The following is a 16,537-nucleotide window of genomic DNA, read 5'->3' as shown; positions in this document are numbered from 1 at the left end:
AATATATAGTGTTTTAAATATATTTCTAACTTAGTTTAACTTGAGGCATGATAATGGAATAATGTTTTTTTTATCAAATAACTAAAATTGTAAATTTAAGAGCAAAAAGTCAACTAAACTAGCATTCACGTTAAAATATCGAAGTTTACAAAAGATTATTAATATCATATTAGTTAGATATAAGAACATGTCAAATAGATAAGTAAATGTCATTTTTTTTCCTGAAATTGCGGGACGTGGCCACTTGAGCTCCTGAACGTAATAAAATGATAAAAAGGTATTTTTTTTAGGTTAGATAAAAAAAAAGTTCTTTGGAAATGCAAGTTGTCACTTATTTTAATCCAAAATTCTAAATGTTGTGTGACTTATTAAAATAAAAAAAATTAGCATATCTTAAGGACCAAATGACAATAAGTTAAGTTTAGGAACTAAAGTGATACGGTAAGGACATTGGAGATTTTTTCTCCTTTATTTTATTACTTTTAGGGATTAAATTGACACTGCATACTGCCTCATACTTTTAGGAAGAAAATTGATTATTTATTCATTTTAAATATTTAAGTCAATACAAATTTATATCTTTAACTTTTTTATTTTTGCAGGTTCTACTTTCTCCCTTCTAATTGCTAGGATGATCAGGTTCCTACTGGTTATGCTAAATAATTTGATCAGAAAGGAGAAAAACTTAAATTAGTTAAATTTTGAAAGTGTACTTCTTAGGACTTAGCTAGCATACTACTATATGATCTATCTAAACTTCTTATTCATTATCATGATAAGGTTTGTCTTGGATGAAAACATAGCTGGTTGTTTTAAGATTTTGTGAGATACGGAATTCCAGTTACTCTGACAATATGACCTAGTAATTTTAATGGATTCTAGAGCGTTAGTTTCAGTGATACTCAGTGAATTTGAATGGATTCTTAGTTATGTAAAAAAAATTACGCTTCGAGTATGCATAACTTTTTTCTCGTATTCTATCTCTTCTCTATTTTCGTCTCTCACTTATATTTTTACTCTGTTTTAATAAAAGACAAATTTTGAGGCTCTTTGTGATTAAAAATTATCAGATTACTTATTAGTTAATATATACTTTGATTCTCTAACAATTCTTTTAGGGGCGGGAGAATTAGTAGTACCACCAGTTAATTATTTTAAATAAAATACCAGTTATTAAAAATACTTTTTATAGTTTATTTGTAAGAATTTGATTATAAAAAGTATTTTTTAAAATGAAAAAAGTGAGAGCATCTTTCTTTATAAGAGCTTGACTTTTTATAACAGAGAATGAAAAAAAACAAGATATTTTCCACAAAGGCGGCTATCTTCTTTATAATACACAGCATTTGGTATACTATCATTTTCATATTTGTTCAAGTTTCATTCTACCTCCTACCATATCAACCATAACCATACTAAACTTTTTTCTTCTAATAATGGCTGCGGCAACACGTTCTCGTGCATCAATCTACGATGTTTTCCTCAGCTTCAGAGGGGAAGACACACGCTATGGTTTTACTGGCAATCTCTACAAGGCTCTTTGTGACAAGGGAATTCATACCTTCTTTGACGAAGACAAGCTTCACAGTGGAGAGGAAATAACACCAGCACTTTTGAAGGCAATTCAAGATTCCAGGATTGCCATCACTGTGCTCTCTGAAGACTTTGCTTCTTCCTCATTTTGCTTGGATGAACTTGCAACCATCCTTTTCTGCGCCCAGTATAATGGGATGATGGTTATACCGGTCTTTTATAAGGTCTATCCTTGTGATGTCAGACACCAGAAAGGTACTTATGGAGAAGCATTGGCTAAGCATAAGAAAAGATTTCCAGACAAGTTGCAGAAATGGGAGAGGGCTCTGCGTCAAGTAGCCAACTTGTCTGGCCTTCATTTCAAAGATAGGTACCCAACCATACCTTTCTTTTTATTTTTTATTTTTTATTGGATTAAGTTTTACTTGTCTGACAATTTAATGTTCAAATTTAAAGAGAAAAGAAATATGTGTTAACCTTGTCGATACACGTATGGACTTATCAGGGCATGGATACTAGGCTTTTAGTTTAATTTCATTGAAACTTTTTTGTTTGAGATAGAGATGAATATGAATACAAGTTTATTGGGAGAATTGTTGCATCGGTCTCTGAGAAGATTAACCCTGCTAGTTTACATGTTGCGGATCTGCCTGTTGGACTAGAGTCAAAAGTACAAGAAGTAAGGAAGCTTTTGGATGTTGGAAACCATGATGGTGTCTGCATGATAGGGATCCACGGAATGGGTGGGATAGGAAAATCAACTCTTGCTCGAGCTGTCTATAATGATTTAATAATTACTGAGAATTTTGATGGTTTGTGTTTTCTTGAAAACGTGAGAGAAAGTTCAAACAATCATGGGTTACAACACCTCCAAAGCATTCTTCTTTCAGAAATACTTGGAGAGGACATCAAAGTAAGAAGTAAGCAACAAGGAATTTCAAAGATCCAGTCTATGCTTAAGGGGAAGAAGGTTCTCTTGATTCTGGACGATGTTGACAAGCCCCAGCAATTACAGACAATTGCTGGACGACGTGATTGGTTTGGTCCTGGCAGCATAATCATCATCACCACTCGGGACAAACAACTGCTAGCACCTCATGGGGTTAAAAAAAGATATGAGGTGGAGGTTTTGAATCAGAATGCTGCTCTACAATTGCTTACATGGAATGCTTTCAAAAGAGAAAAAATTGATCCAAGTTATGAGGACGTTTTGAATCGTGTAGTAACTTATGCTTCTGGCCTTCCATTGGCTTTGGAAGTCATAGGTTCCAACATGTTTGGAAAAAGGGTAGCAGAATGGAAATCTGCTGTGGAACATTATAAAAGAATTCCCAATGATGAAATCCTAGAAATTCTAAAAGTAAGCTTTGATGCTTTGGGGGAAGAACAAAAGAATGTTTTCCTTGACATTGCTTGTTGCTTCAAAGGATGCAAATTGACAGAGGTTGAACATATGCTACGTGGTCTTTACAATAACTGCATGAAACATCATATTGATGTGTTGGTTGACAAATCTCTCATAAAGGTTAGGCATGGTACAGTAAATATGCATGACCTAATTCAGGTTGTGGGTAGAGAAATTGAGCGGCAGATATCACCTGAAGAGCCAGGGAAGTGCAAGAGATTATGGTTACCAAAAGATATAATTCAAGTTTTAAAACACAACACGGTGAGTGAGCTCATGAATAGTTGAATTTTTTTTGGTCTATCTCATATTTACATCATAGTTAACTTTTTCTTGATAATTTGTAAATTTATCTAAACGTTTCAGTCAATTGATATTTCACATAAGTTGTATTGTGGTTGATTCGTGCTATTTTGAATTAACAGGGAACTAGTAAGATTGAAATCATATGTCTGGATTTCTCCATATCTGACAAAGAACAGACAGTGGAATGGAACCAAAACGCCTTCATGAAGATGGAAAACCTTAAAATCCTTATTATTAGAAATGGCAAATTTTCCAAAGGTCCCAATTATTTTCCAGAAGGTTTGAGAGTACTGGAATGGCACAGATATCCTTCAAAGTGTTTACCATCTAACTTTCATCCGAACAACCTTCTTATATGCAAGTTACCTGACAGTTCCATGGCGTCATTTGAGTTTCATGGCTCATCGAAGGCAAGTTTATACAGTATATTTTCCTCATCCAGTGAATTAATAAATTCACTATAAATTTATTCATTCCTTCTTATTTCTTTTCTTCTTTTTTTTTCCTTTGCAGAAGTTCGGGCATCTAACAGTTTTGAAGTTTGACAACTGCAAATTTTTAACACAGATACCTGATGTATCTGATCTCCCAAATTTGAGGGAACTTTCATTTAAAGGGTGTGAGAGTTTAGTTGCAGTTGATGACTCAATTGGTTTTCTGAATAAACTTAAAAAATTGAATGCTTATGGTTGCAGGAAGCTTACAAGTTTTCCTCCTCTCAACTTGACCTCTCTTGAAACACTTCAACTTTCTGGGTGTTCCAGTCTTGAGTATTTTCCAGAAATATTAGGAGAGATGGAAAACATAAAGCAACTTGTTTTGAGAGACCTTCCCATAAAAGAATTGCCATTTTCATTTCAAAATCTTATTGGACTTCAAGTGTTATACCTGTGGAGCTGTTTAATTGTTGAGTTACCATGCAGATTAGTGATGATGCCCGAATTGTTTCAACTCCATATTGAATATTGCAACAGGTGGCAATGGGTAGAATCGGAAGAAGGTGAAGAAAAAGTGGGCTCAATACTATCTTCAAAGGCACGTTGGTTTCGTGCCATGAATTGCAATCTATGTGATGATTTTTTTTTAACAGGTTCCAAGAGGTTTACTCATGTAGAATATTTAGATCTATCGGGGAATAATTTCACAATCCTTCCCGAATTCTTCAAAGAACTGAAATTTTTAAGAACTCTTGATGTGAGTGATTGCGAGCATCTTCAGAAAATTAGAGGGCTTCCACCAAACTTAAAAGATTTCAGGGCAATAAACTGTGCATCCTTGACTTCCTCGAGTAAAAGCATGCTTCTAAATCAGGTATTGTCTTTTTATAATGTATATGATTTGATGATGGTGCACTTAATGTTGTTAAGCTTATGAATTCTTTATGAATTATGACTAACAGGAACTGTATGAGGCTGGAGGAACCAAGTTTATGTTTCCAGGAACAAGAATACCAGAGTGGTTCAATCAGCAAAGCAGTGGACATTCAAGTTCTTTCTGGTTTCGTAATAAATTCCCTGCCAAACTTCTTTGTCTTCTTATTGCACCTGTGTCGGGTGCCGGGTATCCTTTCCTTAAACTCGAGGTGTTCATCAATAGCAAATTTCAAGAATTTTGGCACTACTATTTATGGGACGATATACAAAGTATGTTGAAATTGGATATCGATCATACATATATCTTTGATCTCCATGCGTTCGCTATAAAAAATGATAATCGGTTTGAAGAAATGGCTTGGGAAAAAGAATGGAACCATGTGGAGGTTAGATATCCAGGTGTGTTAGCGTATGAAAAAAGAAAAAGAGAAAGAGGTTTGTTAGACTTAGATGGCTCACTCATTAAAGTAACTGGATTCCATATATTTAAAGAAGGCAGTATGGAGGAAGATATTCGATTTGATGATCCTTATCTCGGCAGTTCTGCATCAGAAAACCCCTCCTTGCTACAAACCATAGGTTTGGGGACATGCAAGTTTTCCATAGCTTTTTTGTTTTTTTTTTTTCTTGTTTTTTATTTTATTATTTTGGTTTGAGAGATGTAAAAAATGTTAAAAAACTCAAACTAATCCAAACCGTTTAACATTAATCAGTTTGGATATCGAATTAACCAAACTAGTGTCCACCCCATCTTCATCATGTATATCTCTGATGGCTATGCAATTTATATAACCTTTCAAGTTTTATCTTAATTCCTATATATTTTTTGTGATTTTATTTGATATGTTATTATTTTATTCTAATGTTTTATTATTTAAAACATGTTATATATATTTTTAATATAATTTACGTTAAATGTTTTTTATTTAAAGTTTAAATAATCTATCAAAAAAAATACATGAAAACTTTAAATTAAAAATTGATTATATTTAAATAAAATTTACATATTTGTTAAACTAATAATGAAACGATGTCCTACAACAAGTTATTCTAGATATGGGACATAAAATTAATATTGTGCTTGTGATGGTTGATGTTGAGACATACATCCAGGAATATGCACCCGAGTTACATTGGGTTCGGCATATGATTGATATTGGTGATGACCAAGATAATACTGTGATTCAAATTTACATAGTTAGAAATAACAATGAATAATAATATCAAGAAGGATTAAAATTATAAAGTTGATTTACAACCTTAGTAGATATTGCTCCTTCACGCGATATATATCGTCTAGTTCTATGTGTATGTGGGTTACCATAAATTCCATGTTAGGTTCTTCAAACAAAATTCAAAGGTTACAAAAGTTAACAAACAATTGAGTAAAAAAAATACAAAAACTATTGACATTGATTATCAAAGACTGTCAACGTACCAACGGAGAAGGAGAAATTGTGAAGACATGCCTCAATTCAAGCAAAGAAATAATATTTATTCCCAATGTGAAATAGAAAACAAGTTTAGTTATAGTTATATTTTGATGGTTTAGATGAGAATGGTAAAACAACTTCTAATTGTCAACTTTTGTGTTATCTATTATTAGTATCTTTGGTGAACAAATGTTGTTTTATATTGATAATTATTATAAATATTTGATTATTTGCATTTTGTTAATTTTCGGTGGAACACTAAATGTGATCGTAACAAGGCCCAAATGGAAAGCATGTCCAATATAATGCAGAAAAAAAAAAGTTTATCTCGGCAATTATACGTAATCTCAGCTAAAGAGATATTCTTTGCTTTATCAGCAAACCTACAACAAACTTTCAATACTTTTTTCAATCCTCTTATTGTCTTTATGTTCTTTCTGTTGTTGGCCATGATTGACAATCTTTTTTTTGAGTAGGAATCATTATAAATATCATGAAAAGGAAATAAGGAAAATTTCAATAAAAAAACATTTTAATATGTTTTTAGCGGTAAAAAATTTCTACCTTTATCAAAATGTAATAAGGAAAATTTCAATAAAAATCATTTTAATACATATTTTTTATTCAAAGATAAAAATATTGATATACACAATCATATACAAGATAATACCTACATACATACTTAAAAAATATTAACTAGCAGTATGAAATTGACAATCCAACTATTATAAAAAAGGTCTTTAAGGTCAAGTAAAACCAACTATTAATTCAACCTGTATTCTTATATGCTGTCAAAGTACTTTTGAAGGTACATTTCACTAGTTCCTTTCACCATCATTCGGAAGAACTCTCAAAAGAGCATCACCGTTAGAAGGTTATGCTAGAACATATATTAAATAAATGAGATAAACGTCAAATGTTAATAGATAATTAACAGCCGTGTTATGTGAGAAGAAATTACTAATTTTTTGCAGAAACCAAATTCTTAAGAAATGGATTTTTAAATTATTTTGAAAGTTAAGTGGATAAAAGATTTACAAACCATAATAATCATCAAAGTGATGATGATGATGATATTTGTGGAAATTTTAAAAAGAGAAAGAAAATTGAAATCATTTAATAAGGATGAAGCTTTATCATAAAACTTAATAAGTTGAGAAAGAAATTGTGTTTTTTAATAGCAATGAAACTTAATAAGCTTTATCACTACTTACTAGTCGACCAATATAAGTCTCAAGTGCCACCATGAACACCACTCCATCTGCAACTTTAATGCCTTATACTCTCTTTCTTGTTTCTTTTCCCAAATGAAATGATTCTCCATGACTGCTTCTTTAGGCATTGCAATGAAAAGAACCCCATGAGAAAACTTTGCACGGATTGAATTCATATTACATCCTTTTAAAATTTTAATTTCTCTGCAGAAACGGCTCCATTTGTTATTGGATGCATCTCAGGCCTTTCTTGGTGAATAGTTAGGATCCCCCAGTTGTAGGTTTGAATCTTAAGTGACTCCTTTTTAAAACATGCAAGAGTTTAAGATAAGAAAAAATTACCATATGTATACCATTAGAATAAATTTCATCTTAATTTATTATTATGATTTTCTTTCCATTTTTAACTGATATCATCAATATTTTGTCTTATTACTTATCAAGTTTGGGACGATTAATTATGATATTCTTAGGTTTTGTGTCCTTAAAAATAAAGGTGTAAAGTTTGGAGAAAGTGTTAGGTGATATATATATGAGACCTATAATGTTAGGTGTGAAGTTTGGAGAAATTCTTAGGTTCTCTTATTAAGATTAATGTCATCCAAATGAGAACATATAAGGAGAAAATGAATTTTAATTAATACCCTTCAAATTAATCTCAAGAGTGGCTTGTCCATCCTTTGTAAGCCATTGGCAATAAGGCTCAAAATCATCATAAAAGCGATTGCTAGTAGCAGCACCATTTGCGTTTAGATAAACTTAAGAAAAATATACTCCCTTTGTACTATCTTATTGCATCAGACTTGGCATTAGTCTATATCGTTAAGTAGTGGGCCATTTGCGTTTTGTGCAATGAAACACGTTATAACAGTCAAAAAACAATTAATAACATGAAGAAAACTATAGTTTGTAAATGACTGGCAATGAAAATATGAATTTGGGTATAAAGAAATAATAGTCACAAGGAAGGAGAATATCTTAATCCGGTTCAATTTTGTTAATGTGCTGCTTAGGTTTTAAGCTAATGAAAATTAAAAAAATATATATTAAATTTTTTAGTTATATTTAAACCTCTTATTTCTAAATTTAAATTTTAAGGCAATCTTTCAAATAAAAAAATGAGTCAAACGCAATTCTAATGCAAGAAAACCTTTGAAGCTTATAATTTAAAAAAATCAAATTAATTAAAAGAAAAAAAAGCGAGATATTTTCCACAAGGCTATCTACTTTGGTACTATGTCATTGTTACCCTATGTCGGTGTTACTCTGCGTAATAATAAACATTTTGTATGCTATCTTTTTCATATTTGTTCAAGTTTGATTCTACACTCCCACCATATCAACCATTATCATACTAAACTGTTTTCTTCTAATAATGGCTGCAACAACACGTTCCCTTGCATCCATCTACGATGTGTTCCTCAACTTCAGAGGGGAAGACACGCGCTATGGTTTTACTGGCAATCTCTACAAGGCTCTTTGTGACAAGGGAATTCATACCTTCTTTGACGAAGACAAGCTTCACAGCGGAGACGACATAACACCTGCACTTTCCAAGGCAATTCAAGAGTCCAGGATTGCTATTACTGTGCTTTCTCAAAACTATGCTTCTTCCTCGTTTTGTTTAGATGAACTTGTAACCATCCTTCACTGCAAGAGGGAAGGGTTGTTGGTTATACCGGTCTTTCATAACGTAGATCCTTCTGCTGTCAGACACCTGAAAGGTAGTTATGGAGAAGCAATGGCTAAGCATCAGAAGAGGTTCAAAGCTAAGAAGGAGAAGCTGCAGAAATGGAGGATGGCTTTGCATCAAGTAGCTGACTTGTCCGGCTATCATTTCAAAGATGGGTATACAATCATACTAATATATATTACTTACTGGTTTTTATTGGATTAGGGTTTACATGTCTATTGATTAAACTTGTAAAATATAAAGAGAAAATAGGTGCCTGTTAATCTTGACAATTAATGTACCTATCAAGACATGGATGCAAGGCTTTTAGGTTGACTTCATTAGAACTTTTTTTGTTTGTTGGAAACAGAGATGCATATGAATACAAGTTTATTGGGAATATTGTTGAGGAGGTCTCTAGGAAGATTAATTGTGCTCCTTTACATGTTGCGGATTATCCAGTTGGTCTAGGGTCACAAGTGATAGAGGTAATGAAGCTTTTGGATGTTGGATCCGATGATCTTGTCCACATCATAGGGATCCATGGAATGGGCGGGTTAGGAAAAACAACACTTGCTCTGGCAGTTTATAATTTTATAGCTCTCCATTTTGATGAATCCTGTTTTCTTCAAAACGTGAGAGAAGAATCAAATAAACATGGGTTAAAACACTTTCAAAGCATCCTTCTTTCAAAATTACTTGGTGAGAAGGACATCACCTTAACAAGTTGGCAAGAAGGAGCTTCAATGATACAACATAGGCTCCGACGAAAAAAGGTTCTCTTGATTTTAGACGATGTTGACAAGCGCGAGCAATTAGAGGCTATTGTTGGAAGATCTGATTGGTTTGGTCCGGGTAGCAGAGTCATCATTACCACTCGGGACAAACATCTGCTAAAATATCATGAGGTTGAAAGAACTTATGAGGTGAAGGTTTTGAATCACAATGCTGCTCTTCAATTGCTTACGTGGAATGCTTTTAAAAGAGAAAAAATTGATCCAATTTATGACGACGTCTTGAATCGTGTAGTAACTTATGCTTCTGGCCTTCCATTGGCTTTGGAAGTCATAGGTTCCGACTTATTTGGAAAAACTGTAGCAGAATGGGAATCTGCAGTGGAACATTATAAAAGAATTCCGAGTGATGAAATCCTAAAGATTCTAAAAGTAAGCTTTGATGCTTTGGGAGAAGAACAAAAGAATGTGTTTCTTGACATTGCTTGTTGCTTCAAAGGGTATAAATGGACAGAGGTTGATGATATACTCCGTGCTTTTTATGGTAACTGCAAGAAGCATCATATTGGGGTGTTGGTTGAAAAATCTCTCATAAAGCTTAACTGCTATGATAGTGGTACTGTTGAAATGCACGACCTGATTCAGGACATGGGTAGAGAAATTGAGCGGCAGAGATCACCAGAAGAGCCTTGGAAGTGCAAGAGATTATGGTCACCAAAAGATATATTTCAAGTTTTAAAACACAACACGGTGAGTGAGCTCATGAATAGTTGAATTTTTTTTTATCTATCTCATATTTACATCATGGTTAACTTTTTCTTGATAATTTGTGAATTTTTCTAATCGAGTCAATTGATATTTCACACAAGTTGTATTGTGGTTGATTCGTGCCTTTTTGCATTAACAGGGAACTAGTAAAATTGAAATCATATGCCTGGATTTCTCCATATCTGACAAAGAAGAAACAGTAGAATGGAATGAAAACGCCTTCATGAAGATGGAAAACCTTAAAATACTTATTATTAGAAATGGAAAATTTTCCAAAGGTCCCAATTATTTTCCCGAAGGTTTGACAGTACTGGAATGGCACAGATATCCTTCAAATTGTCTACCATATAACTTTCATCCGAACAACCTTCTTATATGCAAGTTACCCGACAGTTCCATTACGTCATTTGAGTTGCATGGCCCATCCAAGGCAAGTTTAAAGATTACATTTTCCTCATCCCATGAATTAATAAATTCACTTAAAATTTATTCATATGGTTCTCATTTCTTTTTTTTTTTCCTTTGCAGAAGTTTTGGCATCTAACAGTCTTGAATTTTGACCAGTGCGAATTTTTAACACAGATACCTGATGTATCTGATCTCCCAAATTTGAAGGAACTTTCATTTGATTGGTGTGAGAGTTTAATTGCAGTTGATGACTCAATTGGTTTTCTGAATAAACTTAAAAAATTGAGTGCTTATGGTTGCAGGAAGCTTAGGAGTTTTCCACCTCTCAACTTGACCTCTCTTGAAACACTTCAACTTTCTGGGTGTTCCAGTCTAGAGTATTTTCCAGAAATATTAGGAGAGATGGAAAACATAAAGGCACTTGATTTGGATGGCCTTCCCATAAAAGAATTGCCATTTTCATTTCAAAATCTTATTGGACTCTGTCGGTTAACCCTGAATAGTTGTGGAATTATTCAGTTACCATGTAGCTTAGCCATGATGCCCGAACTGTCTGTATTCCGTATTGAAAATTGCAACAGGTGGCATTGGGTAGAATCGGAAGAAGGTGAAGAAAAAGTAGGCTCAATGATATCTTCAAAGGAACTTTGGTTTATTGCCATGAACTGCAATCTATGTGATGATTTTTTTTTAACAGGTTCCAAGAGGTTTACTCGTGTAGAATATTTAGATCTATCGGGGAATAATTTCACAATCCTTCCTGAATTCTTCAAAGAATTGCAATTTTTAAGAGCACTTATGGTGAGTGATTGCGAGCATCTTCAGGAAATTAGAGGGCTTCCTCCAAACTTAGAGTATTTTGATGCAAGAAACTGTGCATCCTTGACTTCCTCGACTAAAAGCATGCTTTTAAATCAGGTATTGTCTTTTTTGTTACAGTACAGGATTCGATGATGTATAGTGCACTTAATGTTGTTAAACTTATGATTTCTTTATGAATGATGACTAACAGAAACTGCATGAGGCTGGAGGAACCAATTTTATGTTTACAGGAACAAGAATACCAGAGTGGTTGGATCAGCAAAGCAGTGGACATTCAAGTTCTTTCTGGTTTCGTAATAAATTCCCTGCCAAACTTCTTTGTCTTCTTATTGCACCTGTGTCTACTGGGATTGGTGTCAAAGCAAAGGTGTTCATCAATGGAAAAATTCTAAAACGTCCATTCTATTATGGAAGTAAGAAGATAGAAAGTATGTTGGAATTGGACCACACATATATCTTTGATCTCCAACCGTTTGCTTTCAAAAATAATAATCAGTTTGAAGAAGTGGCTTGGGAAAAGGAATGGAACCATGTGGAGGTTAGATATCAAATTGTGTTAACCCATGTAAAAGAAAAAAGAGAAGAAGGTTCAGTCATTAAAGCAACTGGAATCTATATATTCAAAGAAGAAAGCAGTATGGAGCAAGATATTCGATTTGATGATCCTTATCTTAGCAGCTCTGCATCAGAAAACTCCTGGTTGCTACAAACCATAGCTTTGGGGACACGCAAGTTTTCCATAGCTTTTTTCTTATTTTTTTCATGTTTTTTATTTTATTATTTTGGTTTTAGTTGTCAAAAATTGACTTAACCCAACTGACTGGTGTTCACCCTATCTTCATCATGTACTTTCGACTCATTTATATTCATCTTTCACCACTTTATGCATTTTCTATATATAACCTTTCATGTTTTATCCAACTTGAAATAATATTTCAAACTTAGTTTAATTTCAAACATAATAATGGAATAATATTTTTTTATTAAATAACTATATAAAAAGTTGGAAATTTAAGTGCAAGTCAACTAAATTGGTATTCACATAAAAACATCAAAGTCTAAAAAAGATTATTAATGTCATATTAGTTAGATATAAAAACATGTCAAATAGATAAGTAAATGACCAATTTTTTTTTCCTGAAACTGCGAGACGCGGCAAATTTTGTCCCTAAAAGTAATAAAATGATAAAAAGTTATTTTTTTTAGGTTGGATAAAATTGTTCTTTGAAAATACAAGTTGTCACTTATTTTAGTCCAAAATTCTAAATGTTGTGTGACTTAAATAAAAATAACATCGTTAGATTTGAAGATAATTTCAAATTTCAAACTATATTTTTATTAGAAAATAAAAAAAAAAGTTACTTCTATATGTGAAAGCGTGATATCCAAAATTTAATCCAAATATGCTGTTTACGTGGCTTAAAAAAAGATGGTGCAGCAAATGCAAAATCAAGGTCGAAATTTTATATTATTGTAATTATAATTGTTATCCGTTCCATAATTCAATCGATTCCACAAAAAATCCAAACAATGAAATACAATTTGCTGTTCTCTCCCATTTATCTGAGGATTTGCCATCACCTTTATAGTTGATACTTTTATGCTTCAAATCCAGTGAGACATCCTCCCAGCAAAAATGAATGGAACTAAAAGGAGTGGTAATTAAATAAAAGTCAATATGCAATAGCAGTTTTTTTTTTTTTTACAGGAATATGCAATGGGGGTTAAAAATAAATCAAGAGACTAATCATTAGAGGATTTAAAAAAGAGATTTGGCAGTGACACGCAGCAATTTAACCAAACACACCAAATGTTTTGGCATAAAACATCCACACAAGTACGTTTAAGAAATAGTTGATTGATAGCTTCCATCCTCCCTTTGGTCATCGCTAACATTGTTTTATATTATTGTAATTATAATTGTGATCCGTTTCATAATTCAATCGGTAACATTGTTTTATTCCTGATGCCTTTCTACTTTGTGTGCGTGTGCGTGTGAGTGAGAGAAGCAACAAAGAATTCACATTTGAGTGAGACAAAAACTAGTTTCTCATTTTTTAGACTAGATATGTAATAAAAAAATTTGAAAGATCAAAGTGCACAATTGTAAAACTATATAGAAAAAAAAGCATTAGCTTTTTTTCTGTTTTTGTCCTATGAAAGTGTTTGTTATGGTCTGTCATGTCTAATTTTCTGCCTTTACCCATTAAGAGCTAAAGAAGCAAATGAGAAAACGTGTTTTTACGGTCTACACGTTTGTTTTTCTGCCTTTTTGTCAGAGAGGCAAATGAAACGCGGTTGTTTTATTTAAAATTAAAATGAATATGAATATTATTCCTTTTTTAGGATGGGAATATTCATGTATAGAAAAGTCGGATAAAATGAGAAAGAAGTTTGAATCAAGTGAAAGATAAATTGAATAATATTATTCAGTATATTTTCTTTTTGATGACGTAAAGAATACTATTAATATGCATCAAGAAGAGTATTATGAATAATTAAAATATGAAAATCTTCTTTGACCCACCAAAATTGAAGTTGCGTTATCAAATTAACAAGTGCATGGAAAATTACAAAAAAGGTATATCGTATGTGATATTTTTCAATATTTTTATTTTTATTTTTTAATCAATGTCCTAAATTATTGGTTAACATTTTTCATATTTTCACATGATTTTTATTATACAAAATTAACTTCTAATACTTTTCGAACAAATACATCTGACTTAAAGTAAAACATCTTATGTGTGGGTGTTTTCAGCAAAATTATCAAGGTAATTATAAAACTCTTTCAATGAGAAATTTATATATATAAAAGACAAATTTTGAAGCTCTTGTGATTAAAAATTATCAGATTACTTATTAGTTAATATATATTTTGATTCTCTAATTAACAATTCTTTTTGGGGCGGGAGAATTAGTAGTACCACCAGTTAATCATTTGAAATACAGTACCAATTATTAAAAATACTTTTATTGTTTATTTGTAATAATTTGATTATAAAAAGTAGTTTTTAAAATGAAAAAAAAGTAAGCATCTTTCTTTATAAGAGCTTGACTTGACTTTTAAAACAGAGAATGAGAAAAAACAAGATATTTTCCACAAAGGCGGCTACCTTCTTTGTAACACCATTTGGTACCGCGTGAAATAATGCTTGGTGCCCCACTTAACATTTTCTATACTATCTTTTTTATATTTCTTCAAGCTTGGTTCTACTCTCCCAGCATATCAACCATTATCATACTGAACTTTTTTCTTCTAATAATGGCTGCGACAACACGTTCCCTTGCATACAACTACGATGTGTTCCTCAGCTTCACAGGGCAAGACACACGCCAGGGTTTCACTGGCTATCTCTACAAAGCTCTTTGTGACAGGGGAATCTACACTTTCATTGATGATCAGGAGCTTCGGAGAGGAGACGAAATAAAACCTGCACTTTCCAACGCAATTCAAGAGTCCAGGATTGCTATTACTGTGCTTTCTCAAAACTATGCATCTTCCTCATTTTGTTTAGATGAACTAGTAACCATCCTTCACTGCAAGAGTCAAGGGCTGTTGGTTATACCGGTCTTTTATAAGGTAGATCCTTCTCATGTCAGACACCAGAAAGGTAGTTATGGAGAAGCAATGGCTAAGCATCAGAAGAGGTTCAAAGCTAACAAGGAGAAGCTGCAGAAATGGAGGATGGCTTTGCATCAAGTAGCTGACTTGTCTGGCTATCATTTCAAAGATGGGTATACAATCATACTAATATATATTACTTTATGGTTTTTATTGGATTAGGTTTTACTTGTCTATTGATTTAACTAGTCAAATTTAAATATGGATGCAAGGGTTTTACGCTGACTTCATCAGAACTTTTTTTGTTTGTTAGAAACAGAGATTCATATGAATACGAGTTTATTGGGAGTATTGTTGAGGAGATCTCTAGGAAGTTTAGTCGTGCTTCTTTACATGTTGCGGATTATCCAGTTGGTCTAGAGTCAGAAGTGACAGAGGTAATGAAGCTTTTGGATGTTGGATCCCATGATGTTGTCCATATCATAGGGATCCATGGAATGGGCGGGTTAGGAAAAACAACACTTGCTCTGGCAGTTCATAATTTCATTGCTCTCCATTTCGATGAATCCTGTTTTCTTCAAAATGTGAGAGAAGAATCAAATAAACATGGGTTAAAACACCTTCAAAGCATCCTTCTTTCAAAATTACTTGGGGAGAAGGACATCACCTTAACAAGTTGGCAAGAAGGAGCTTCAATGATACAACATAGGCTCCAACGAAAGAAGGTTCTCTTGATTTTAGATGATGTTGATAAGCGCCAGCAATTAAAGGCTATTGTTGGAAGACCTGATTGGTTTGGTCCCGGTAGCAGAGTCATCATTACCACTCGGGACAAACATCTGCTAAAATATCATGAGGTTGAAAGAACCTATGAGGTGAAGGTTTTAAATCAGAGTGCTGCTCTTCAATTGCTTACGTGGAATGCTTTTAAAAGAGAAAAAATTGATCCAAGTTATGAGGATGTCTTGAATCGTGTAGTAACTTATGCTTCTGGCCTTCCATTGGCTTTGGAAGTTATAGGTTCCAACTTGTTTGAAAAAACTGTAGCAGAATGGGAATCTGCTATGGAACATTATAAAAGAATTCCCAGTGATGAAATCCAAGAGATTCTAAAAGTAAGCTTTGATGCTTTGGGGGAAGAACAAAAGAATGTTTTTCTTGACATTGCTTGTTGCTTCAAAGGGTATGAATGGACAGAGGTTGATAATATACTCCGTGACCTTTATGGTAACTGCACGAAGCATCATATTGGGGTGTTGGTTGAAAAATCTCTCGTAAAGGTTAGCTGCTGTGATACTGTTGAA

At 33.0% G+C, this 16,537-nt stretch overlaps 1 protein-coding gene across 1 annotated transcript; it reads left to right on the top strand.

The window, feature by feature from the left end:
* Window positions 1–8,639: 8,639 nt before the first annotated feature.
* Window positions 8,640–12,479, top strand: LOC100817425 (TMV resistance protein N-like). The gene is made up of 6 exons (NM_001252788.1): window positions 8,640–9,112; window positions 9,307–10,420; window positions 10,578–10,868; window positions 10,967–11,453; window positions 11,544–11,647; window positions 11,859–12,479. The coding sequence occupies exons 1-6, from the start codon at window positions 8,640–8,642 to the stop codon at window positions 12,477–12,479; spliced, it is 3,090 nt and encodes a 1,029-aa protein (NP_001239717.1).
* Window positions 12,480–16,537: the final 4,058 nt, after the last annotated feature.

Source organism: Glycine max, chromosome 16 (assembly GCF_000004515.6).
Source record: "Glycine max cultivar Williams 82 chromosome 16, Glycine_max_v4.0, whole genome shotgun sequence".
Classification (NCBI taxonomy): domain Eukaryota; kingdom Viridiplantae; phylum Streptophyta; class Magnoliopsida; order Fabales; family Fabaceae; genus Glycine; species Glycine max.
The sequence above is the reverse complement of the archived record's forward strand: the minus strand, read 5'-3'. Positions and strand labels throughout refer to the sequence as shown.

What these genes read in the sequence shown, in the direction of transcription:
- LOC100817425 (NM_001252788.1), top strand. Translation starts at nt 8,640, where the DNA reads ATGGCTGCAACAACACGTTCCCTTGCATCCATCTACGATGTGTTCCTC. An exon ending in GGCTATCATTTCAAAGATGG is followed by an intron (nt 9,113 to 9,306) that starts GTATACAATCAT and finishes TGTTGGAAACAG; the next exon opens with AGATGCATATGAATACAAGT. An exon ending in TTGGGTAGAATCGGAAGAAG is followed by an intron (nt 11,454 to 11,543) that starts GTGAAGAAAAAG and finishes TTTTTTTAACAG; the next exon opens with GTTCCAAGAGGTTTACTCGT.